The sequence below is a fragment of the Gobius niger genome, assembly GCF_951799975.1.
Source record: "Gobius niger genome assembly, chromosome: 14".
NCBI lineage: Eukaryota > Metazoa > Chordata > Actinopteri > Gobiiformes > Gobiidae > Gobius > Gobius niger.
Window position 1 is genome coordinate 28195695 of NC_136865.1, and position 27816 is coordinate 28223510.

Genomic DNA, 27816 nt, shown 5'->3' on the forward strand with positions numbered 1-27816 from the left:
AAGGAGGGAGAAGGAAGGAGGAAAAAAAGAGGAGGAGGAGGAGACCAAACACTTGCCACAAGGAGCGGTCGTAAAGGAAGCGAGCGAGGGAGCGAGGCGAGGAGACTTCAGAGGAAGGAGCAGCGGTGCATGGAGGAGCGACGTCCAACAGGGCGCAGAACAAACACAGAAGATGGATTCGAAAAGCAGGAACGTCCCCCCAGGTAAACATGACAACACGCTTTTCGGATTCAAACTGTTTTGCGGCGTTTTGTTCTGTGCAGTTTGTGACTTTGATGTTTGAAGAAGTGCACGCAGCTGTTGCTATCCCCCCCCAGAGAGAAGCTGGAGGTGTCAGGGCTTGTTTGTTTGCGCGGATGTCTCGCCGCTTTGCATCGCCAAGTTATCGATTTATCGCTGCATTAGGTGATACATAATCCATACATTCATATCGTGAAAGGAGATCATTTAGTGGGAAATCATCGAGGTCCTTTATCTGATCTAAAATGTGCAAAATGTTCAATTTGACTAAAAAAAATGTGTTCCAAATTTAGCTCCATGTTTGTTTTGTTCCTGATTTTGTTCATTATTTAGACATTGTAATCAAATATGGCCATTTTATTTTCTTTAACAATTCACTGACTTTACATATTCAAAAGTAAAAATTTGAGCATAATAATCCAAAATTCAGATGTTGTTGGGCATTTGTCCTAGATTATTTCACTTGTTCTGAGATGTTTCTGACTCGTTTCGATACATTTCGGCCTTATTTCAGGTCATTTTCTTTGCCAATGGTGTAAGAAAATTGGTCTTATCTCATTGGCAATTTTTACCCTACCAGATTTACCTCAGAACTGGTCTGAAATGTCCTCAAACAAGCAAAATAAACTTGGTCCGATTAGGAAAAGTGTCTAAATGAGTGAAAACCGCTCAAAACAAGATACATTTCCTCAATTCAAGTCATTTAAGCCAATGCTTGATATTTACTTTTTGCAGTGTGGATGTCATTAATGTTACCTTTGCATTAGAAGCTTGTATAATATGGGGATAATAGTTATAAATGGGAGCTTTTATGTTGAGTTAATGCATAAGTGACTATGTTGTTGGGCAACAAGCTTTACTAATCAAAAATGCAGTTTTGATGGACACACATCTTTGAAGCTGCAGTTGTTTAACTTTTTAAAGAGGGGGTATTATGCTTTTTTCAGCCACATAGCACCAGTCTATATCACACTACAATGATGACGAAACCTTCTGTTGGTCTGTCAATGCAGTAAATTAGAATAACTGCCTTGTATAAAATTGCTCTTTCAAAATGGCGTTAGCAAATGACTTGAAATAGGCCTCTGTCTCTTTAAGAACCTCTGACCCTTTCCGACACGCCCCCTCCACCCGCTGTCTGTGGCATCACAACAACACTGCGCTCGTTGTCTGCGTACAGTATTGAAACTACGATCGGTGCATTTTAATTTTTATTGTTGGAAAGGACCTACTGTCTATCACTTTGTGAACAATGGCCACACAGGATATTATTTGGAGACGAACCTTCCACACCGGACGCTTGGAAGGGGCTCTTGCCTGAAAAATAACTGCTGTTTGGAGGCTTCTCTTTGCATCTGCCATGCCCTATGGATCTCTAACTATACCCCCATGGACGACACCAGGATCTGCAGGAGCCCATACCATTCAAAGACGGACATTATCTGTGCAGGTGGACAATGTTTTTTCGAGGTTACCCGTTAGCTTGTTATAATCGACTACAGCTCATTGTTGATGAAAAGTCTGTAATAAACCACAAATGTGTAAAGCCAGGCTCATTGTGTGATCATCATAAAGGCTGCTTCGAGTAGTTGCTGCTTTATTGACGTTATTTGTGCATAATATGCTGCCTGTTTTCAATGAATGTTGTGAAGGTGAAGGTTGTTAGCTTGTCGCGGCTAATAGTGCCTTAGCTCCGGGAGAAACCACTCGGCTACGACTCACTGTAGATGAAATGTGAGCAATAAACTACGAAATCAACAAGCCAGGCTCCGTGTGTGATCATCATAAAGGCTGCTTCAAGCAGTTGCCTGTTTTAGTGACGTTTTCAATGCATAATATGCTTGTATTCAGTGAATTTTCCCGTTAGCTTATCGCGGCTAGCTTGTTAGCTCCGGGAGAAAACCACTCGGCTATGACCCATTGTAAATGAAATGTGAGCAATAAACTTCCAAATCAACAAGCCAGGCTCCGTGTGTGATCATTGTTAAACGGTTCTTTATGTGTGTGGTGGTTTTATTGACTTTATGTGTGCATATTTCTCGTTTTCACGTGATGACTCGAGGTTTAGCTTAGCATTAGCTTTCTCCGGAGGCTCTGTGCATCATCAAGGCCCAGCGCAGAACCAGACACTGAAATAAGCGTTCTTGTCACCGGTTTTAATCCTGGGTGTTTCGGTAACAGAAACACTGATGTGTGTCTTTGTAAAAGTCTGCTGTGGCTCCGGTTCACAACACATGAAGCTAAACCTCCATGATGACTCTGTTTACATCTTAGGGCTGGATACTGCGGGGAGGGGGTTCTGCTGAGGAGCAGTGGTTGGATACTCGGCTGGTGACGAAAGGTCGGAGGCGTATCCTGGAGGTCGAGGGCGTTTCCTGAAGGAATCAGGCGTTTTATCCCTAAAATGGCCGCCATCAGAGTTTTTACAGATTACTCGAAAATACGTGAATGTGCCACGGCAACACTTCAGGCATGGTTTTAATGAGGGAATGACTTAATAACATGATGTAAAGCTTGAAAAAGTCGATTTTGCATAATAGGCCCCCTTTAAAGCTGTAAACTATGTTACTAAACATGTTCTTCAGTCAAAAACAGACCTGCACTTCTTTCAGAGTTTTGAAGAATCCTCAGTTAGTTTAGTTTATTATTATTTGAGCAGTTGAAATTCTGTAGTTTTGTTCGCTTTTCCTGGTTAGTTCTTCTACTGCTGAAGCGCACTAACTTCCTGGGTTGCGTCATAGGAAAAAGGCTAAACTGTCCTCCACTTTTTTAAAGCCCATAATCCACCACAGGGAGGGTTCTTGGAAGTTCTGCTCAAAGCTTGTTGGATGAAACTGAAACTGTTTGTTTGGGCGGCACGGTGGCGCAGCGGTTAGTGCTCTTGCTTCACAGCTAGAAGGTCCAGGGTCAATTCCCACCTGGACTGTGTAGAGTTTGCATGTTCTCCCCGTGCAGGTTTCCCCTACCACAAAAAAACATGTACAATAGGCCAGGATGACTGATGTGTGTGAGTGAATGATGGTGGTCAGAGGGACAGTTTCTGTGTCCCCCAGGGGAAACTGAAGCTACAAACGTATCTTTCCACCACCGAGTATGTAGTGGATGTACAATTGTCTCATGTAAAGCGCTTTGTGACTATGTCTGTGAAAGGCACTGTATAAATAAAGATCTTCCTCTTCTTGAACTAAGTCGTTTCCACTACTGCCTACAGGGGGAGCTCCAGGCAGCCTGGCCCCTGTGTTTTAGAGCCACTGTCTTTTCAAATTAGAAAATGTAACTTGTTAATTATTATTGCTGAGGCAAACAAAATAATGTTTTTAAACCCCATATTTATGATATATCCATTTCAAAGGACCTACAGTACCTGATTTTTTGGTTTGTATTTGTAGGGATATTTTTACCCCATAAGTTTGGTGTAAAAGTAGTAGTTTCTGAAAAAAGTAACCCTGAGGCCTGAAGTTTGACATTGTGATGTTGTGTATCGTCAACCCAAATAGTCAATATGTGACTAAAAGGGATTTACCTTTTTTCATCACATGTTGACTCTGAAGGGCGGACATGACGATAAATATACCTGTTTTGTCACATTTTGACTAAAAGGGTTAACAATTGGGTATAGTGCCTTTAAATGCATTTGGTGGTGGCAGTGACGCACAGTGCAGAGTCGCTTATTTCTTCATCCAGGGAAAGGAATGTTGAACACAATGTCAACTGAGCAAGTTTTTATGTTTGATCACCATCATCATCATCATCAGACTGGAATCCTCTGAGTGTTACAGAAAATACAAGGGGCCTGATCTTGTGTTTCTATACGCAGCTTCAGCTTCTTACCTGGGGCAGTAAATGGCTGGACAGACTCCCATGTCCAAGTTATTCACAGCAGTGGCCCCTCCCCAAACTTTACCTCCTACAGACAGAACCAGACTGGAATAAGTTACGCTACTGTGGAGTTTTCCCCGCACTCTTTAACCTGCTAAATTCCACCTTAGGGTTAACAATTATTTATATCCAAATCTCCAAGTATACTGACTGGAGAGTTTACAACCTATATGCCAGTGTGATGCCTCATTTGAAAGCCAAGACCTTCTAGTTTCTAAAAATATATGAGATCTGTGTGAGTGAAAGACAACTTACATTATATTTGACGTTGTTAACTAAACCTAACCCTAAACCTAACCCCCGATCAGAGGGGACGGCAGGCAACAGGTTAGTATATATATTCGGGAGCTGGACAGTGTTTAACTCACTGTGGGAGAAATAGTTTGTAGATTGTCCTACAAGCGTTTAATAAGATGCACAAGGCTGATGTTAAAGGGACTATACAGAGCTTAAAAATGTTCAAATTATGCATTTTCCTCTCCCTACATGTTCCAGCCATGTCCTAATGTGTAGAATGAGCTCAGACCTGTTCACCACATCTGCATCTACAATCCTGCACTGTCACTCAGGTGTTAATTCGGGTCCGAAGCTCCGTCATGCACGAGCTTAATATTGAAGCTGCAGTTACACATAAGACCTGAGGTGGCAGTAGTGAGTATAAAATGACAAACTTGCATCTAGCCCCTTTAAAGACCCTGTACCTGATATTTTTATAGGTAGTGGAATGAAATAGTTGTTTTTTTCCCCCTCTCCTTAAGTGAATTTCCAGAACACATTTGTGAAAGGACACTGTATGCACTTCTTTTCTTTTTTTTCAAGAACTGAGAGGCAAATAGTTTTCAGCATTATTGTGAGTGACCCCGAAAAGTGACCATGAAGACTGTGAAACGGGCTCATAAACTCATCCCTGTCAAGAATTGGGATGCCCTATACCTCAAAAAATTAGGTACAGTGCAAGGTTAAGAAGATGAGAGCGAAGGGGAAGCAGCAAAGCACTCGTCAGCGCTGTTGATAGCACACGTCCCAGCAGACCCCTTTTTTTACTAAGCGACACCCTCACGCTCCCGGCAAAAGCACTGACGCACTGTTACTTGAGCAAAAGGATGGATGCAAAACAGGCAGGAGTTTGACCGTTCAAGTCTGTGGTTCCCACATGAAAAGGGGCCTCCGTTGTGCGTCACATTGGTATGCGAGCCAAAACATCCGCGCTAAAAGTCACAGTCGAAAGGTACAAGCCCCTTGTTCATTCAGGGAGCGAAGGACTTCTGATTCACCTCTTCACAGCCCGCCCTGGATGTTTTGTGACCGCATTGTTCGCACTAAGACACATATTGCAAGTCATTTTGTCGCCGCTTTGTTGAATCTGTCCGGCCTCGTCCTTGCTGCGCTCACCTGCGTCTGTCTCTCCATAACAATGCAGACTTGGCACTCATTTGTCGCTGTAATGGGGCACGATCTACAACTCTACACACAATACAAGTTTGTAGTAAAGCCTTCAGTGTTGTTTTAACTAGTCCAAAACTATTCAGACTCTTCAGATCGTTGAAATGTCACAAGAACCTGCAGCTAAATTCCACGTTTGTTCCCTCGCAATATAAAAATAGGAACATCCCCCCCCCCCCCCCCCCCTTCATGTGTTTGGCAGCAGGAGAACGCAAACGAGGCGCGCAGGGAACAGGCGTGGGCTGGATTTCACCCCTCGGCCTCCCCGATAAGGAAATAAAGCCGATTTGGTGACACGCAGATACGGGAGGTTAATGTAAACTACGGCGCGGACCCCTCCCTTTCAAAAAACCCGGTTCAGATCATTCACATCACAGGGGTTTCCGTGGCAACGCGGATCTGAAAATAACACGGATCGACGAAACTCTGACCCCCCCCAATCCCAGTACGACCTAGGAGAGGGGTGGTGACGCGCGGGATAATGCAAACATAATGATACAGGAGGCAGAGGAAGAGAGACTGTTTTTTCCGAATATCAAACACAGACAAAGAATGAATGACCAATTTCCCCTGTTTTCTCTTCGCTTCTTTGTGGTACATTGTGTTCACAGACGTTTGCGAAGAGACAGCTCCATGTGCGTAGCGTTTTTATCAATCGTGAATAGGGGAAATATTCGTTTTTAAAAATGGGGAATAATTTGGGGGGAAAAATGGGGGAAATTGGGCGACATAGCGGCAAAAATAAGGAAAAGTTGTGTAATGGGAAAGAAAATGGGGCAAAGATATGGATAAAATCGGGAATAAATTGGCTGATAATTGGAGGGGGGGGCTAGGGGAAATATTAGATTTTAACACATTGAGTGCTACGCTGTTTTCTGGGATTTAGCTGTTGAGTGCCAACAATCCAAACCATTTCTCAAAATATTTGTAGCACCACAGCATTTATATGGACACATGCTATGCTCATTTGAAAGACAAGAATCTAAGCTCTCCGTAGGTGAAAACAGTTTAATTCTACGTGCCTCGGTTCCTGAGAAATCCTAATCTAAACAGAGGCTGATTTTCTTCTAGATCCGGAGATAATTAGTGTTTTATGAATAGGGCTGCAACTAACGATTATTTTGTAATCGATTAATCTATCGATCATTTTTACGATTAATCGATTAATCGCTTGGCTGTGAATGGTGTTGTAAAAAAAAAAAAAATCTTTTTTTTTTTATCACATTATAGCTTAAAGGGGCTGGAAGCAAGTTCACCATTTTATACTCACTACTGCCACCTCAGGCCATATGTGTAACTGCACCGTCTATATTAAGCTCGTGCATGACGGCAATTCGGGCCGAAGTGACACATTTTTGAGTGACCGTACAGGATTTTAGAGGCAGTTGTGGTGAACAGGTCTGAGCTCATTCTACACATTAGGACATGGCTGGAACATGTAGGGGGAGGAAAATACTTTGTTTTAAAATTTTTAAACTCCTTATAGTCCCTTTAAGTTGCGCTGTTTAAGGAAGTGCTGATGGAGTAAAGTCAAGGGAAATGCTTTTTGAAGGCTCTATTAATGAAATTTACATTGTACAAAATACTACAGACCCTAAATATAAAATCAAAGTAGGTTTTCATCAAAAATACTACATTTTTTTGGTCATTTTTGCTCCATTTTAGTCTGTGTGAGCCAGAAAACGATTAATCGATTACTAAAATAGTTGTCGACTCTTTCAAAGATCGATAAGTCGTCGATTAATCGTTTCAGCCCTGTTTATGAAACACTTTCCTTTCTGATTAACTCCTCTCTCCTCTCTGGACGGACACTAACGTTATGGGAAGAGGTAAATGCCTAAATATAACAGAGCTCCCAGGATCATTCTGGTGCTCAAACCCCTCCACAACGTTAAGGTGGCGGGTCCAGGAGGGAGTGAATTTGCTACTCAATGAAAAACACTGGCAAATACTGCAAATTAGTACTGAATACACATTAAAGGGAGAGTACTACAATCTCCTCCTACAGAGTGTGGCCTCCTCGGAATAACCAGGGACAATCAGATGTCATTTCACAGTTTAATTTGAGCTCAAAGATTACAAAAAAAAGGTAAACATAGGTCCCCTGTGAACAATAAAAAGGTAGGTTTAAGCATATTGAGGATTAAGTTAAAATGGGTAAACAACAGATAAAACAACACTTACACGTCCCAGGTGTAAAAAGGCTTAGGCCACGGCCCACTACTGCGCCACAGCTTCTGCTCTGAGGCTGTGGGCCTAGCTTTTTTAAGCTAGCGTTAGCACGGTCACGTGATGAACGCTTCCGGTTTAATCAATTATCATAAAAAGGCAGTGTTTAACATTAGCAAAAAAGATTAATAAATACTGTTATTTACAGTGAACCATGTCCCAACAATCTATTATAGAAAACGCTATCTCAATGGCCGCCGCCTGGACGCCGCCATGTTTATTTCCCATACCGACTTTGAAGCTAAGCAGGGAAGTGCCTGGTTAGAACTGGGATGGGAGACCGTTTGGGAACACCAGGAAGCCTGCCGACAGTACTGAGTGTGTGCGTGGTTGGTGTTGCTGCTGTCCGAGGACAACCCGCTGTCACAAAAACGCGAGTGCACGAGATCTGACTGCCGTGCATGTGCGCGCATCCAAACAGGGCGATGTGTGTGTGCGCGCGTGTGTGTGTGTTCGTGCGTGTGTGTATATATGTGTGCGCGCGCATCCAAACAGGGCGATGTGTGCGTGTGTGGGCGTGTGTGTATGTGTGTGCGTGCGTGCCCAAAACCTGCTCCAACACGAGCCTCTAATCAAACGCGCTGCTCCGACTGATTTATCCTCCGTGTGAGTAAAAGCGAAAATGAAACTACAACTTAACGAGCGCATGGCCTGCACTGTGTAGTTTTTTTTCTTTCTTTTTTTCCTTTGCTGCTGTACCATTTGTTTTCTATTTTGCTTTCACGTATTGTGAGCCCAGAGGTACATTTTATTCTAAAGCAGCTTTGAACGCATTGCCAATTTCATTGTAAGGTTATAAATACTGTCTAATAACGATCATTAGGCTATTTCAGTTCAAAACCTACTCATTATTTGTTTGATTGTACACTACCGTGATGCACCAAACCACGGGTCCTGCACCGTGAACCGAACCGTTAGAGCTGAACCCCTAATATTTATCCATAATTATTCCACTGTCTCTTGAATCCTGTTCCCCGAGTTTAGCGAAAATATTGTCGTAGTTTATAAGAAAGGACTGCGGGTGCATCAAACACTCCAATTGCTGTTTGTTTGAATTTTTTTTGCCTTCATTCTTTTACTCATTTGTAGTGGCCATAGTTTTTGGAATGGGTTGGGAACCACTGGTCTACAGCTGAACTGTGTGACGGGTTGGACATTTCTTTGTAATCACTCACAATCTCAGAATATCGGCCGGGCCTACTATCGGCCGGGCCTACTAGCCCGGCCGATAGTAATAAAAAAGAAAGCGCTTCAATACTTTGTGTGGAAAATGGGCTGGCAACAAGAGCATGTTCCATAAAAGGACAAAAAGGCGGGAAACTCGGGCTGAGCAGCGACAAGCCTCCACAGAGCTGCAGGGCCTGTCAATCAAAGCATCAGGCTTCTACGTTTTAATTCTGCAGAACAAAAACCAATATGGTTAAAACATCACATGGGGCATAGCAATTTTTAGAAAAAAAAAAAGTCAGCAGTCTCACCCACTTTCGCCCACCCACGCCTGGATCCGGCGTAAAATCTCATTTATTTTTAGCACCGATTTTTGGAAAAATTCAAATATTATGAACATGACGGCGTCTTATCAGCCATGTGTGAACTACCGACCATTGTACTTTACAAGAAAGAAAACACTCAAAACTTGAAAGTACGACATCATTATTTTACACTTTTTAGTCTATAACGTTTTAGACAAATCTTTAATTTAATCTTGTGTGTTTTATGTCCATGAGTTGGCACAGAGCTGATCAACAGGCGCCGTGCTGTTTAACTCTTAATATTTACATTTTTCAAAAATATCGAAATCAATGGGATATTTTACGCTGAATCCAGACACATGACCGGGAGAAGGTGGGGCTGCTGAGCTCTATTGGAATCCGTTTAAAAAAGTGTCTTATAGAGTTGCACCTGGCCACCAGTGGGCGGTACAGAAATGTCACCTCCCAACCATGAGGACCAAAGAGAAGCGTGTTCCTCGCCAATTGGCTTCAAAGTCACACCGTCTATTGTCTTTACTGAAACAGCTGCACGGCGAAGTGAATTAGGACAAAAGGAGATCGCTTGAAAATCAGGAAGATATTTAATTATTTTCAGATGTCTTAGATCAATATTGCATTTTCGAACCAGCGAAGTGTGGGATAGTGATAAAGATGTGTTTGACATTATTCCCAAATCTGTGCAATAAGCATAATACCTCCTAGATGCTATGTTTTGGTTTTAGTGTCCGTCTTCTCTGAGTAAGAAATATTTGTCAACTAAATCTATAGAAACTATGTTCAGAGCCTTTCCAAACCTGCACCTGCTGTACATTTGAAGTCAAGGTGCTCATTCTTGAAGGATTATCGCTGCGTTTCCTCTGGCTCTGAATTTTGAAGCAAATTTTAATGTAAAAAATGACTGAAAATATTTTTTTAAAGAAGCCGTGAGTTCTTTGGCTTTACCCGGTGCTGCAGCTGTGGACTGCAGTCAAAAAACAAGGACACATTTCTTTTTGTTTAACTGAAAAAATGAAAGTTACAAGTTTGAGAGCCACAATGTTTCTTTCGCCCGTTTGTCTCCGTGGCTCAGATACGGGCTGTTCCTGTTGATGCTTCGAGGTCTAAGCGTTTTGTTCTCCTGCCGCTGCCAAAACTCTCCGCTCCGGGCACCAACTGTTTTTTATTAAACAGAGACCAGAAACTCTCACATACAGACTACGGAGGCCTGGCAGGGACAGGAGAGCTAAAATAAAGATGAAAATATACTCCCTACACAGTGTGTGGGGGGGATGAAGACAGAGGAACGCAGGCTTCGGGCTTTGGAACGGATTAGTATCTTACAATGTAGGTCCAAACCAGGATGTGGAAAGTGCTAAGTTTGAGATAAAGATACATTCTCCTATATCTGCGCTTCAATCTTCACAATGCAACGTTTCGCAGGGAATTTTCAGAAAGGTGACATGAAAACCCTGCTTAATTTATTCATTACCTGCACATTTTGAACCCTGATGTTCCACATTATAAAGCAGACCATCACTTTCAAGCAATATGGGAAAGAAAAAGGATCTCTCTGCTGATGAAAAGCGTGAAATAGTTGAATGTCTTGGTCTAGGTATGAAAACCTTCGATATTTCATGAAAGATTAAGCTTGATCATCGAACTGATAAGAGATTTGTGGCTGATTCAGACACACACGGGTTTGTGCAGATAAAGGCACAATGAGGACGGTTTCAGATTAAGAGAACAGCTGCTACAAAGCAACATACAGGTATTTGAAGCTGCTGGTGCCTCTGGAGTGTCCTGAACATCAAGGTGTAGGACCACCAAGAGAGTGAAGTTGTGCATAAACCTTCTATCCGGCCTCCCCTAAACTCTTCATTGAAGCTCATGAACAGAAACAGCTGCAGTGGCTCAAAAATACATGAAGATTCATTTTCAAACAGTCTTGTTCACTGAACCCTGGATGGTCAGATGGGTGGAGTAGTGGATGGTTGGTGAATGGCCACCATGTCCCGACAAGGCTGTGACGTCAGTAAGTAAGGGGCGGAGTCATGTTTTGGGCCAGAATCATGGGGAGAGAGCTGGTCGGCCCCTTTAGGCTCCCTGAAGGTGTGAAAGGCACTAAATAAACACCCTTCTCCAGAGGTTCTTTAATGGACAAGGCCCCCGGTTAAAGTCAATAAAAGAGCTTTGAGAAACAAGAACGTATTGGAAGCTACATAAAATTATACTTCACTGGCAAATCAAATCTATAAAACTTTCAGTATCATAAACCTGGCATGAAGAGACCTGTTTTCAGCCTGGATTTGTGCCTTATCAGAGATGATGCTGATAATGTGCTGTGAGAAAGAAGAGTCATGTGGCCAATGCGACCGATGATACAACGCATGGAGGGATCCCTGAGCCGCGCGAGGAGACTTCACGCACGGCTCGCTTGTACAGAAATAGTACATTCCCTGCAAAAGTTCAGATCCTGACAAAAGTTTTGCATCATGATGTGTTCTCTGGTGCCTGTGCTCACAGCGGGGAGTGAGAAGGGAAAGATGGAAACGTGCAGAGGGAATACACGTCTGAGCGCAAGAACATATCTCAGCATGGAATAACGGTGGCCTGTTCCTTTAAAGCTTTCAGAATACTTCTAGAATACTGTTTCATATTCTAGCTGCAGAAAATTGAAGCACAACCTCAGCATATTTAGTCCTGACTCTGGGACCATAGGAGACCTCTCCCTGAGCTCCTCAGAGCTGAGATGGTTTATGTGGCTCAAACACAGTGGTGTCCAAACGTGCTCCATCGAGGGCCGCATATCGAACCATCCTGGGTTAAAGATCGGAGTGAAGGTGAAACATTCTCCACACCCTTATTTAGGCCATATTACCATCTCTGTCTCACAATAACATGATCGTTTTTGAGTTTTATTCTTTAGAATTATAAAACTTACAGTGACAAAGTACTGTCTCTGGAGATGTGGGACAGTTCAACAAAAGCCTGAGGGCTTGTCAGAGGGCCACATTTGGCACCTCCGCTCGAGCAAGAGAAGTTGTTACTAAGAAAGTTAAAGTAATTCATAAGTACCAGTAACTTGTGTAGAGAAATACTGGATGCTTAAGAATAGGATGTATATACAGTGAGAATGCTTGTAAACATTATGCTTCAAGTAAATTGCAGGGCTTTTTTTTATTGAGGATTTCACTGAGGATTTCACTGACTTCTGTGGTTTCAGTATCATTGTGGGACTGATAATTGCTGTATTGATAACTGCTACTTAAACTATACCAGGAAGTGATGTCCCTGATAGACTGAGATGTTTGATGGTTTTAACTGGATCTACTGCAGCCACTCCTCCAGTGGTTTTGTTTGTTTGTTACTAATAATATGTTTTTCTTGTTTCATTCTTTTCTCTAATAACTGTCCTGTTTGAAAAACCCAGCTGCCCAAATGAGAAATATAAAGTAATATGAGTCTTTCCCATCTGTAAGCTCCGTTGACTCACACACGTTTACCCCTGTCCCGCCTGCAGACCTGAGCTTCCTGCCCCGCCCGGCCATGGTGTGGTGTGAGCGCGGGATCCAGGTGCTGCTGACCACCATGGGCGCCTTCGCCGCGTTCGCCCTGATGACCGTCGCCATAGGGACGGACTACTGGCTCTACGCTCGCGCCTTCATCTGCAACAGCACGGCCAACTCCTCGGCCCAGGACGACTCCAACAGCAACAAGGACAAGAAGGACCCGGGCGCCCTCACGCACTCGGGGCTGTGGAGGATCTGCTGCCTCGAAGGTACGGGAGGGAGGGAGGGAGGGAGGGAGGGCGGGAAGTCTGATAATCCTAATATTGCGCATACTCCAGAATGGGTGGCACTGTGTTAAATGTCACTGACTCACAACAAAGTAGAACTTTTGTCCCTGTTAGGTCCAATGGGCAAGGATATCAGCATTTCCAGGGGGCCCTCTGGTGGCCGCTCGGTGGACGTCTTTTTGGGCAGGAGCTGGTCACCTGACAACTCCCATACTGCAGTTCTCTGCATAAGTTTCCCTCTGAACAGAAGGAGGAGGTTCTTTGGGTCACGATGATTGTTACAATAAACTGGTTTCACTATTATGAATACGATCTGGTGGAGCCATGAGTAAAAAGTCTGTCCACTGCTCATTATAAGTTAACATTAGGGAACCATGACTCACTTATATATGCTGCAGGATGATGGGGATGAACAGCGCCAGAAAGCGTTGGTGGAGACATGGTGTAATTGCAGCACCAAAGTCAATATAATACGACTGTGAATATCAAGCGTTTGATACAAGCTTATAGATAATGGATTAGTTTGTGGGGGCCCTTGACTGTTGGGGGGCCCCAAAGCAACGGGACTTTACACATGTGGAGATAACTTTGGGATGGGAACAGTTTGTGAAACCAGCATGTTTTAACAAGGTTTAGTGTGTTTTAGCGTGTTTGATTGGCCTGGAGCACAGTGGAGACTTGTTGCTGTTTCCCGCCTTTTTGTCCTTTTTGGAACATGCTCTGTAGGAGGAGACTCAGATTCTCTCTCGAATCCTGTTATTAACGTAAATGGGGAGGAGTGAGCACAAGAGGACTGTATGACGCCATAAACAATTTGGGCGTAATTTTTAACACTCTTTTGTACTTTCTGCTTTGAATACTTAATAGTCTACAGCAAATTCTTTCTCTTTCACTGACTGAACAACTTTGACTTTTATCAGAGTTATAATATTTGACCTGTAGTATCTGTGGTTTTACTCGAATAATGAGATTAGATATTAACCTGCACAAAATCCCGTTAAAGATGGGTTAACCGGTTAAGCTAACCTTATGCCATAGAACGCCAATTTGAACAAAGAACTAAGACACTAACGGTTTCACTTGGGAAAAGAAACAGCAAAAGCCCTGCCTTGTTATCGGGCCTACGGTGGGTCTTTTGGAGGTCGTTTGAATCAGAGAAACCGCATCCGACATAAAGAGGTGTTGTGTTACTCACAGGCCCGGGCTCCTCTGGGCCGCAATATCAGTGACACAGTAACACATCAGAAACCAAAGCGGTGAACCCACATGAACCTGGAAGCACGGCAGCCTTCATTACGCTTTACATTAAATATGTAGGACAACTGGGTCAGACAGTTTCCAACTGATTGATTTATTATGACGACAATTTCACTTAGGCTACTATTATTCACATAATCCTCGCATTATTAAAAAGCGAGGTTGACCTAAAAGCCACAGTTTTGAATTAGTTGCATGCAAAAGAAATTACCAGCTCATGTTGACAAAAGGCTTTGATTTTCACATGATTCTTTGTGGATATTTAAGAAAAACTGGAGAATGTTAACCAAATTTGCCATGTTTGAGGTTGTTGGGATTACTCCATATACATAATCCAACTACTCCTTCTAAGAGTAATCTTGTTACTTTTTGATTACTTCATTTCAAAAGTGACCAGATGATTGATTACTAATGACTTGGAAGTCACGTGACATTTGCGTGCATAGAACCATTATTCTTCGATGGAGATGAACTCAAAATAATGTCTGTATTTCCCCCAGACTGTAGCTTCCATTTGTTTTTCTAAATTTCTGACATTTTATAAGTAATAAGCGCTCATGCTTCCCAGCAAGAAGGTCGTGAGTTCGGTTCTTCCTGTGTGGAGTTTGCATGTTCTCCCCGTGTCTGTTTAGGTTTCCTCCGGTTACTGCACTAGGGGTGAATCCTCCAGCCAGGTGTTTCTGACCATCAGCCTGGCTCCACACTGCACTGCGGTCGCCCACTGCTCCTTACGAGTCCTTAAAGCAGTACTAAGTAACTTGTTTACCTTAATAAATACTTCCCATAGTCTCTCTGGGGGCAATATAAGTGTTAATGGGATATAATTGGAGGGTCTTTCATCTCCCCCTGGTGTCTCTGTCTAGAAAACCACAATTGCCACTTTCCTGCCTACGGGTTGGAGGCGCAATACACACTAATGGAATCACAAAGAAGAAGCTAACAGGCTAATGGGCAAAGCTAACTGTGGGCTAACACCACTTGAACAGTATTTACAGCCAAGTTTGAGTGGAAAAATTATCTCAATTGTGTAACTGGATGTCTTTTCTGTCAGCGTAGTATTTACTCTCACGGACAATTAATGAGTAAACAACGCAACATGCTACGACACCTGCAGTGGCGCTTATGGCCTCTAGGGGCATGAGTTACTTAGTTCTGCTTCAAAGGAACAAGCCACTGTTTTACATACTGAGATGTGTTCTTACCTGAGCTTAGACGAGTTGATGCGTACCTGTCCGGTCTTTGTGCGTGCCCTCAGTCAAAGGTATAGCTCCAAACTGGGGTGAAGTTAGAAGCAACCAAGCTGTTCCACGTCTTATCTGCCTAGAAAATCGCCGTCTTTACCAGGCTTGTGTTACTTTCAGGTGGAACAGCTTGGTTGCTTCTAACTTCACCGCAGTTTGGAGCTATGCCTTTTGCTGGGAGAGGCTAAATGCTGACAACAGTTGACTGAGCGCACACACAAAGACCAGACAGGGACGCATCAACTCGTCTAAGCTAAAGTAAGAACATATTACAGTATGGAAAAACGGTGGCCTATTGCCTTGCGATCTTTTCAGCTGTCAAGATATGACAAAAAGTAATTAGCAGTTACTTGATAAATTAATTAAGCAAATGACCAGTTTTGCAATAATAAATTAACATTGCATTACTTCATTACTTATTCAGAAAACTATACAAAACTGGTTCTCAAAACAGTGTAAAGGATCATGTAGCACAAACAAAGGGATACAATTGAAATGGTCCGGCTAAATAACAATGTAAGCCACTTTAAAGCAGTACTAAGTAACTCTTCCCCCTAGAGGCCATAAGCGCAACTGCAGGTGTAGTAGCAAGTTACGATTTTTTAACTTATTAATTGTCTTGGAAAGTAAATACTACGCAGACAGGAAAGGCGAAGGGAGAGAGGGTTACTGTGCATCCAATTATACAATGGAAATATTATTTTTTTCACTCAAACTTGGCTGTAAATACTGTTTAAAGTGACGTTAGCCCGCAGTTAGCTTTGCCCGTTAGCATGTTAGCTTCTTCTTCGTGATTCCATTAGTGTGTATTGCTTTCTCCGGACCGGTGGCAGTCAAGTTGCAAACATGGTTTTCCGTCCAGAGACACCAGGGGGAGATGAAAGACCCTCCAATCATCCCATAAACACTTGTATTACCCCCACAGGGACTACGAAAAGGATTTATTAAGGTAAACACGTTACTTAGTACTGCTTTAAGAGCCGGTTACAGTGTGCATGTTCTCACTGATCCATCTACACTGTTGATGATCTGCCTGACAACAGTAGCAGTAGTCGTTGTAGCATCAGCTATATAAGTATTAGTTGTACTGTAGTAGGTGTCTGGGGCTAACCTGGCAATAGTAGCGCTGTATTCCGCACTGTTTCCGCTGTCAAGGAAAATAAAAAGCTAAATTTGGAAGATTTTGTGAAAGCCAAGGAGCTCGGACTCGAACTCACGACACGGAAGGGAGGCTTTATGCTCCATGTGAACGCCATGAAAATGTAACATATCTTTGTAAACACAGACTTGAACGCTCTGATCCTCCCACAGCTCACACCTGTAATAATCTGAGCTGTGACTCATCCTGACTCACCAAAATCAATTTCCTCTTTTTTTTCCCTCTCAGACTGAACGCTTTGACTCGACTACTGGGCGCTTTTATTAATCAAAAATAGGTTGCTATTAATGTGTAGAAGAAAAGGTGAACCAGAGCAATTATGGCAGTTCAATAAATGCAAGGCTTTATTTAGTCACTTTAACCAGTGAGGTAGTAATACTTTTTTAGTTTAGTCATGATTTCCACCCAGTTACACATAGACAACTTTATGTGCATTACAAACCGTGGTGAATATTGTTTTAATACTTGATGGTGGATTCTGCTGTAAACCTGATACTTGCCGTCCTGCCTGATCGCGGGGGGCCAGGGTTATTATGATAAGGGTTCAGAACGGCAAATGTGATGGAAGTTGTGTTTCACTCACACAGATCTTACACATAGTTTTAGTAACTAGAAGGTTTTGGCTTTCAAATGGCGCATCACACCGGCACATACAGGGCTGTTGGCTCATAGAGAGGCCATAAGATTAATATGTCACAGAAAAACTCCACAGAAACGCCCCGTCCGCTGCACCACTGCTTGAATACTCCACTGTGCAGCATCCGCAGCTATAGAGGTTATGCATGTGATGTCATAACCTTTCAGTTTTCATTAGGATGTGAGACAGGCCAACATTCAAATCCAGGCTGAAAACAGTTCTTTTTCTTTTTTCTGCACTCTAAGAAGAATTTTTTCTGCACTCTTTCCTTTTGCTGTAATTAGAGGTGGGACTTTAACGCGTTAATTTTGATTAATTCATTACAAAAATTTTAACGCAATTAATTGTTTCCCCCCCGAGCCGGAACCTGTATATCTGACGCACATCCGGCTGAAAATAGTTCTTTTTCCTTTTAAAGAGGGGGTATTATGCTTTTTTCAGTCACATAGCACCAGTCTATATCACACTACAAAGATGACGAAACCTTCTGTTGGTCTGTAAATGCAGTAAATTAGAATAACTGCCTTGTATAAAAATTCTCTCTCAAAATGGCTGTAGTGAATGTCTTGAAATAGGCCTCTGTCTCTTTAAGAACCTCTGACCCTTTCCGACACGCCCCCTCCAGCCGCTGTCTGTGGCATCAGTGGGGAGGGGGTTCAGATGAGGAGCAGTGGTTGGTTACTCGGCTGGTGACGAAAGCTCGGAGGCGTCTCCAGGAGGTGGGGGCGTTCCTAGGAGGACTCAGGCAAACCTATCCCTAAAATGGCCGCCATCAAAAATATGTGAATGTGCCAAGGCAACACTTCAGGCATGTTTTTAATGAGGGAATGACAAAATAACATGATGTAAAGCTTGAAAAAGTCGATTTTGCATAATACCCCCCTTTAAGAATGTTATCTGCACTGCTGCCTTTTGCTATAATTAATTGATTTCTATGTTGATGTCTCACTGATTTGATCTGTTTTCTTGTAATTTGATGCAACTGTGAAGCCCTTTGAATTGCCTTGTGTATGAATTGTGCTCTACAAATAAAACATAGTAGGGAGTACCATGATGTTTTGATGAAGGGCCAGCGCTGCCAAAGACGTCACATCTAGTGGTGCGAGCAAGAAGATCATTTTTTGGGAGCTCAGGCTGTGCAGAGTCATCTCAATTTTTTCATTTGTAACTTCTGACTCTTGTACGTCAACCCCTGGATCACACATTTTGCTTGTCATGGCGTGACATCATCTGCATACCCTCTATTCTTACTGTTCTTTACATAAAATAGGGCGTTTGCAGAAGAACCTCTCGTATTAAAGCCATTTTCTTCTCCGCTCTGTGTGTCCAGGTCTGAAGCGCGGAGTGTGTTCTCAGATCAACCATTTCCCCGACGACGCCGACTACGACCAGGACGCGGCCGAGTACCTGCTCCGTGAGTCACATTAACCAAACACAAGCGTTTGAGCGTTGTAAAGCGAGATCCTCTGCAGCGTTCGCAGCCGGTTGCTGCGTGCACGTACTCACCGATCCGGCTCCAGTGTTGAAAATACGGTCTCTGTTGGATGACTGTCTGAGAGGACTTGGTCACACAGCGTGGGCCGCACTGATCCTGGCTGTCTGCCTGATATTACAAATACACCATCACCGAAACAGCACTGAAAGCTCTTACATAATACTCACAAAGGCATTTATGCATCGCAAAATACAACAGCACCTGCATGTTTGAAGGAAACACCACGAACGCCCCGTGTGTGATCTATTGTTCCCTTTATTTTATCAAACTAAAGAAAATATTCCGATTTGCGATGTTGGCTTGAAAGTACTTAAAGTGTGCTTAAAGGGACAGGGATGACAAGCAACAAATATAGTAAAAAGTAATATACAGATACAGTATTTTGGGCAGAATCATTAGCTTCAGCAGTAGTGAAAGAACAAGAGGCTAAAGGAGGTCTCGGCTTGAGGAACTTGTAGTTTTAAAACCTGTGACGATCTGGTGTTACATCGATAGACGATATACTCTACCAAATACGGTCATTTCCTTTCTGGGAGACAGCTGTGGTCATAGAATACACATATATACGTGCAGGCGCTACAAAACTTTAGAATCCGTTTTCTTTATGCTCAGGGGTCGGTAAGTTTGCGTCATGGAGGCCGATTTTCATCATCGCCAAAACACCCAAGGGCCGGACCTCAACATTGTAGCCTAAAGTAAAGAACTATTTTCTGCAAATGCCAATGTTTTACATCAGTGGTTCTCAGGTGACTTTGGGATCCACCATTCCCCTCGGATGACGAGCCGAGGACCCAAATAAAACTGTAATTTGTCATATATCATATAAAATATAACATTTTCAACAAGCAGCAGATTTCCCATTAAGACTGAAATTATGATCAAAACAACCCAATAACATTCATTATAACAGACACAGTTAGTGCTTCCATTCAGTTTCAGAAAATGGTTCCGTGACCCACTTTTGGGTCCCGACCCACCAGTAGAGAATCACTGTTTATTGTTTATTATTATATATGACCAAGTAGGATGTTCTGACAGGACATTAAAATACTGACACTACTTCTCGCATTTTAAGAATACTTCAACAGGTATTTGATCTTATTTGCATATTAACATTTCTCAAAATCATCTTGGGGGCCAGAGGTTCTGTGCTGGAGGGCCAGATTTGGCCCCCCGGGCCTGACGTTGCCAACCCCTGTCTTACAGCAACATCTCCACATTAGTAGCTCCCACTGACTCCAGCCTTTCCAATCTTTGGATAAACATTATTTTGAAGGTTTGCTTGAATATATTTTAATTCCTGCCTGATTTATTGACCCTTGAACCGCCAAAAAAAAACGATGCAAAATGTGTATTTTTACAGATTTTTCCCCAGAACTATCTTATTCAAAAGCTAAGCAAGATCCTAAATCCTCTCTGAGCAAATCTTTCTAATTTATCAACAAAATAAAACCATATTTGAACCTGGCTCTATTTATTATTTAGTTTTTGTGGCCTACAAGTATTGGCAATTTTGGCAATTGTTAGGCGTTAAAGCAGTAAATAACTAAGTAACTTGTTTACCTTAATAAATCCTTCCCGTAGTCCCTCTGGGGGTAATACAAGTGTTAATGGGATGATTGGGGTCTTTCATCTCCCCCTGGTGTCTCTGGCCAGAAAACCACAATTGGAACTTCGCTGCTGCCGGGTCGGAGTCACCAATACACACTAATGGAATCACGAAAAAGAAGCTAACAGGCTAACGGGTAAAGCTAACTGCGGGCTAGCACCACTTAAACAGTATTTACAGCCAAGTTTGAGTGAAAAAAAATCTCCATTGTGTAATTGGATGAACAATATCCCTCTGTCCCTTTGTCTTTTCTGTCAGCGTAGTATTTACTCTCACGGACAATTCATGAGTAAAAAAAACACCTTATGGCCTCTAGGGGTATGAGTTGCTTAGTACAGCTTTATGTAGTGCCTTATGCAACTTTTAATGTGGAAATAAAAGTTGATATTTGTGCGTATTTCACCTTGTAGTGACCCAGTGGCTGTATGAGTGGACAAACTTTACTTTCCATCACAGTGGTCTCTGGGACGCTCCAGGATCAATCGTTTGGAAGGTTTTCACTGCTGACGGAACCTCTCACAAGAAAACCTACAAAACAATTGATCCTGGAGCGTCCCAGAGACCACTGTGATGGAAAGTAAAGGCGCCATGTTGTCCACTCATGCTACAACAAGGTCAAACACGCACAAATATGAACTGTTTTGCCGCATAAAAAGTTGCATAATGCACCTTTAAATGCCTCACTTTTTTTAGGAAACATAACAGAAAACCTTAAATACTTCTTCTCCTTTCTCATTCATGTCAGTAATCTACATCAGAAGTTTTAAAGGATCCACCTGCAGCGTCTGAATTGACTCGCACGTTTCTCGTTTCTCAGGTTGTATTCCTCCTGTAGCGTTTCTTCCCGACCTCTCGCTTCAGCGTTGCCTCGGTGCATTACATAAAGCCGTCTATTTTTGCAGCCGCTCTGATTCCGGCCCCGTCTCCTTCACTGTGGAGGGCTTTAAAGCGTGTGCAGTTTGTGAAAAGATGCTTAACGAGAGCCGTGTTTCTGACGCCGGCCGTGGGTGAGCGGGTTAACAGTGATGTGCTCCGCTCTCCAGTCAAAGTGTCATCCAGCTTTAATGCACTTTATGGGATCCAGCTCATAGTACACTTTGTCTTTTGTTTGGGCACTTTTTTAATATAACGTAAAGCTATTCTCTCCAGGTTTCATCATTAGCAGCACGGTGATGGGTCTGGATTTGTTCTTAATATATACTTTTCCAACTTCCAATTATACATTCAAGTCTGTGAATCCAAATTTGAATACTTTTTTTAGTCAGAGCCAGGGCTGGTTAACGAAAAAGAAGGTTTAGGTTCTACCGGTATCAAAAAAATAAAAGTATCAAAAGCAGACACCGAAAAGAAATATAAAATCTTTATGTTCAAGTTTTGATGCTGCTGGTCATCCAAATTTAAAAGAGAAAACAAAGTGAAAGACAAGACCCCTGCCTTAAACAAGCACATTTTCTGCAGTTCAGCTTTACCCACAATCTAAAGACTTCTTAACCTGATGGCGGGAGCTGACATTGCTGTAATACCGCCCCCTGGTGGCCAGGGGCGACTCCAAGAGATACTTGGGAGCATTGATTCTAATGGGGCTTCAGACCTCCCTAGGACGGCTTAAAAGCCTGGCTCCAAAGACTTTTACTTTTTCTAAAAATCACTATGTCCCATGTGACAACGCTGGGGGAGTTGAAATATTTTGAACCACGCTGGTTTTTGTTTATCAGCCCGAAATATGGAAGCATTTTCAGTACATCGACTCTGTGGAGGCTCCGCCCGCCCTGTGAGTGCAGGGCATCCCGCCTTTTTGCCCTTTTAAGGAACAGGCTGGAGGAGGAGACAAAGCGGCCATTAAGGTTCACACAGGACTCGGGAACCTTTTTCAATGAATGGGGCTGACTGGGATCTGCTCATCTTTATTATAATATATCTATGCTGAAGAATTAAATTAAATTGTAGAAAAATTCTGGGATTAAAAAAAAGAGAACTAAAAATTGGGGTGGAAATTTGGAAAAAAAAAATGGGGGAAAAAGGAAAACTTAGGGGGAAGAAAATGAGGGAAAAAATAAGAATTTGTCGTTAGAGGAAGTGATATGAATGTAAAATAAATTAAATGGTTCTCTCAATGTTTTATGGTTCTCAAATAGTACAGGTATCGGAAAAAGTATCGTTCGGGTATCGGTATCGAAAACCAAGTATGGTTAAAGTAAAAAACGGCACCCGGCCCTCGTCAGTTCAGTCGGTTCATCCTCCTCTGTCTGACAATGTAAAGACTTATCACAGCATTATCTGTTCCAAAAGTCACCTTCACCATTTCACATCAGCATTTCATTATTCCCACAGCGGCTTCTTCACAGAGGCCGAGGCATATGGGAAGATTTAAAGAAGCATTATATGCAAAGCGAACTTTTCATGTTCTCTTTCTCTACATCTATAGTGAGCTTTAATGTCAGTCTTTCACAATCCTTACATGAGGAACAATACGGATGGACCTGCCTTCATAACGCAACAGTATCTGTGGTGATTATTGGATAAACACCCATTATTCTGGTCATATTTTGGAAGTATGAGAGTCTAATAAAGGCGAGACCGCTGCAGGTGATAACATAGATTTAGTTTTCTGCCTTAACATCGAGCCACAACGGCCTTTTCCCCACACGTATTCACTTACATTGACAAACTTGGTATGCACATGTGCTGCAGAAGTCAACCAATATGATGCTGTAATCCAAATATGGTCAACATCTCCACTTTAGTAGCATGAATGTTTTAATATCTCATTCCCAGCCTGATTCATTCAACTGCAAAAAACAAAGCTAAATGTTAAATGACTAACTCATACGCCACAAACAAGTTCATTCCATCTCTCTCCTATTCAAAAACTGAACAAGATCCAAAATCCCCTCTGAAAAAATCCTTGTTACTAATATCAACAAAATAAAACCATACATTTAAACCTGGGTTTATCCATTATTTCTGCACTGAAAATATAGGGAATTTTCTCATGAAATTGTTGTTTTTTATATGATAAATAATATAAAATAAACAATATGAAATGACAGAAACATTTTACACCCTAACCCCATCTTGACCGAGCACATTTTCCCCGGTTTGGTATTACTCATTATCTAAAAGCTTCATGAAAGACGCGTCACAATGGCAACAAAAGCAAGACGTATCTGAGGATGGAAAAACAAGAAAGCCAACAAAAAATTGATAAAAATCAGCAAAAAAAGCATAAAAAACTATGACAAAAGAGTGACGACGGTGCAGCAACAATGCGAGTTTTGTTGGTCTTAGCTTTCAAATGGTTACACTGGCCTATTGCTGGCTTGCAGGTTCTAGAATGTGATGATGTCACCGGGCCCAACGGGGGGCAGGACCCAGTTTTTCCTATTAACAGCATTACACTTTCACAAGTCATAGCTCAAAAGAAAATGTATGAATTACAAAAATGATCATTAATATCAGTCACTGGGTCCATGATCTCTCTGTACAAGACCAAAATTTCCTGAAAAACAAAATAATTTTTCCTCCATACAATAGTATTGGCCTTTAGAACGCTATGATGTCACCTGCAACCCAGCAATAGGCTGTAAGCTCCTATCGAGAAGCTTTTAGATTTGGGTAAAGCAGAAATGGAGGAAATGCGTTTTGTAAAGGATCTGTATCCTGCTACCATTCCAAAGTAAACTATAGGCATTTATATGATGCATTGTACCTCTACCACTATTGGTTACAGTGGGGGTGAAAAAAAATTGAAAAAGGTGGGGGGAAATTGGATTAAATCTGTGGAAAATTCAGGGATTTAAAAAAAAGAGAACTAAAAATTGTACTATTTTTTTGTGAGGAATATAAGTATTTTCTGGTTGTATTTTGCAAATCCGGAAGACACGACATTTGCAACACAACTTTACAAATGGCACACACGCTAACACACACGCTAACACACACGCTAACACACACACGCTAACACACACGCTAACACACACACGCTAACACACACGCTAACACACACACGAACACGCGTTTTGATTGACTCACCGCTCTGTCCTGGCCGCTTCATCAGGTGTTTACAATATGGAGCTCGTGTTGGTCATAAAAGTTAATCCACTTTGATTCTGGCGAAGATTCACCAAACATCCATCAGAGACAGTCACAGAAAAACACTATTTTGGCTGATAGTCGCAGAATCCTGGAGAGAAATTCCAACTTCAGTTCGTTGGGGATTACAATACAGACGTCGGGCTCTTCCTGTTTGACTATGATGTAAAAAACGTCAGAGTGTCACAACTCAGTGGTTTTCCAGGAGAGGGCGGAGCAGGATTCAGGAGGATTGCTGAGAACTGCATGAATGAAGCCAAAAACTACTCTGGGGGTGGTTTTGATAAGGAAATAGCATAACAACATGGTTAAAAGCTCCAAAAAGTCGATTTTGCATGATATAGGACCTTTAAGAGGTTTAATTTAATTGTTAAGTTCACCATTTAATTAACTTCTTTCCTGTGTGCATGTCCAATAAGAACCCTTCCTACTATGACGACCATGAACCTCCCCTCTGATGTTTTCCTCTTAATCTTAAATCTTTTTAGAAATATCATCTTCTCTTTGTGCCTTTGCTTGATTAGAAAGCGAAAGCCTTGAACTGACTCCTCAAACCGACTGTTGGAAAGGGTTTGAGCTGCATTTTCCAGGACTAAAAATAAAGTTGCGGTTCATTGTCCCACTTTCCGACAGCGTATTACAGGATGTAGTGTACGAAGTGTTAAGTCTCGCGAGTCTCGATAGCACTTCTCCTGCGAGGCTGAAAACTTTACACCTTCCAATGGTGTCACGACCGACCATGAAGCAGCAAAACCCGGTCCTTCGTGCACGGCTGACTCTGCGCGTTTCCTGTGTGTTCAGGGGTGGTGCGAGCTTCCAGTATCTTCCCCATCCTGAGCGCCATCCTGCTGCTGCTGGGAGGGGTCTGCGTCGCCTCCAGCGGGTTCTACAAGAGCAAACGGAACATCATCCTGGGAGGAGGGATCCTGTTTGTGGCGGCAGGTCAGATTTCAACTCTACTTCATCATTGCATCATCATTTTAACATGTTATTTAAGTTTTATTTGTAGACTCACTTTGTCCTTGAGGTGAGTCAAACCGCACTGGTCTATCTAAAAAAAAATGTAGGAAAATACAAAGAACCTTCATTAATATACAAAAACTAATATACAGAACTTTATTAGTCTCATTAGACAATTATACAATGAAAGTGCGTAGATCAGGTGTTGGGTTAGTCCTGAGCCGTCACTGTGGGCCAACCTGACCAGCATGTTTTTGGAGGTCGGGGAAACCGGAGTACCCGGAGGAAACCTACACAGACACAGGGAGACCATGCACACTCCACACAGGCCCCAGGCGGGGATCGGACCTGGGACATTCCAGCCCAGGGGTGTCTAACATACCTGATCCGGCCAGTCTCCAGCCCATTCCGGTGCTGGACCCGAAAGCCACTGGAGATTTTTGTAAAAAGAAGCAGAAAAAATATGAATGTATCGTTATTTTAAGGATCTTTTTTGGAGTGGAGTTTTTTGGATTAATTAAATATGCTTCTGGAGCGGACAATGGTCCACCTGTGTTAATTCAGCGAACGGATGGTTATTACCATTAACGTGCTGCATTTATGATTTAAAAGTGAAGGGCAGGCACAATAGGCTTTAGCTTCTGCCTGCGCCTGGTCATTTATTGTGTTCATTGCTTGACTTGTATGTTTTGAATGTTTTGAATCATTTGTAAATGACCAAACCGAAATAAACCGAAAATAAACCGAAACCGAGGCTACATATTTTGACATTAGGGTCTTGAAAAGGTGCAAAATTAAGGGCCACAGGAGGGCAACCAGAATGCTCATTCTAGCCACTAGGGGGCATTAAATTGAAAAAAGGAAAGAGTTCCACACGTGTCCAGCAGAGGGCACTGATATAACAAGAGCTCAGGATATGAACAACACATTATAAAGCCACGTGGTAAATGGACAGTCTGCCCCAGGGCGGCTGTGGCTTCAATACCAGCTTACCACCACCGAGTGTGGAGTGAATGAATAATGACTATGTAGCACTTTGAGGAACTTGTGACACAGGCTTGTAAAGTGCAATACAATCAAGTTGGGGTTTTGACCAAATCACAGCTTATTATCATTCATTTATTGGAAGCATTTTCTGTATTATATACGTCCCGCGACCCGCCGTGGGAGCTGAATTTCAGCCCGTGACCCAAAATGAGTTTGACACCCCTGTTCGCGCCCGAAGGCAAGAGCGCTAACCACTCGGGCACCGTGAGCCACTGTTCCTCCACCATGTGAGGAGTGAGTGAAGTGGCTCGGGAAGGTGTTCTACATGTAATCCATTGTTTGTGTTGACAGGTCTGAGCAACATCATCGGCGTGATCGTCTACATCTCCGCGGCTCTGAGCGACATTTCCCCCAAAAAGGACGAAGACAAGAAGTGGCACTACTCGTACGGCTGGTCCTTCTACTTCGGCGGCCTGTCCTTCATCCTGGCCGAGATGGTCGGCGTCCTGGCCGTGAACATCTACATCGAGAAGAACAAGGAGCTGCGCTGTCGATCCCGCACCGACCTGTTCAAGAGCACCACCCACGCCGTGCTGCGCCTGCCCAGCTACCGCTTCAGGCGACGCTCCCGCTCCAGCTCCCGCTCCACGGACCCCCAGCGCTCCCAGGAAAACTCCCCCATCGGAGCCTCCAAGTCCTTCAACCTGCCGCCCTCCGCGCCCCCGTTCTCCGTGGCCACGCTGCCCAACCCGCACCACAGCTCCAGCGCGGGGGGCAGCGGCGGCGACATCTCCATGTACACGCTGGGACGGGACTCCAAACTGGGCGCGCCCCCGCTTTACGGCACGGTGGACCGGGCCACGCTGTACCAGCTGCACAACTACTTCCCCAAAGATGGCGGAGGAGGCGGCGGAGGCGGAGGAGGAGGAGGAGGGGCGGGGAACAGCGGGACGTTGCCATCTCACTCCAAGTCCAACCTGGCGGCGGCGGCGGCGGCCCAGAACACCGCGCCGCTCAACACGTCCACCGCCACCTCCGGGACGACCCAGCAGCCCCCGGTCTCCACAGCGACCATGGAGCGGGACAGGGGCAACATGGGCACCCTGGACCGCCTCACCGCCAAACGGGACCGCGACAGCAACTCGGATACGCTCAACAGGAAGACCACGCCGGTGTGAGGGGAGGGGGCGGGACAGCGGGTCAGTCGCCGGGGAAAATAATACTAACCAAGCCTATTTTCTCCAGTTCGCCTTTACCCAAATCTAAAAGCTTCTTAACTGGAGAGCAACAGTGTAACGCCTCATTTGAAAGCTAAGACCT

At 43.3% G+C, this 27816-nt stretch overlaps 1 protein-coding gene across 1 annotated transcript; it reads left to right on the top strand.

The window, feature by feature from the left end:
* LOC306973906 (voltage-dependent calcium channel gamma-4 subunit-like) lies at window positions 1-27816 on the top strand. Its single transcript, XM_079570987.1, has 5 exons — window positions 1-203; window positions 12784-13041; window positions 18684-18767; window positions 25351-25491; window positions 26848-27816. Exons 1-5 carry the CDS (start codon window positions 173-175, stop codon window positions 27672-27674), a joined length of 1341 nt encoding a protein of 446 aa, XP_079427113.1. The 5' UTR covers window positions 1-172; the 3' UTR covers window positions 27675-27816.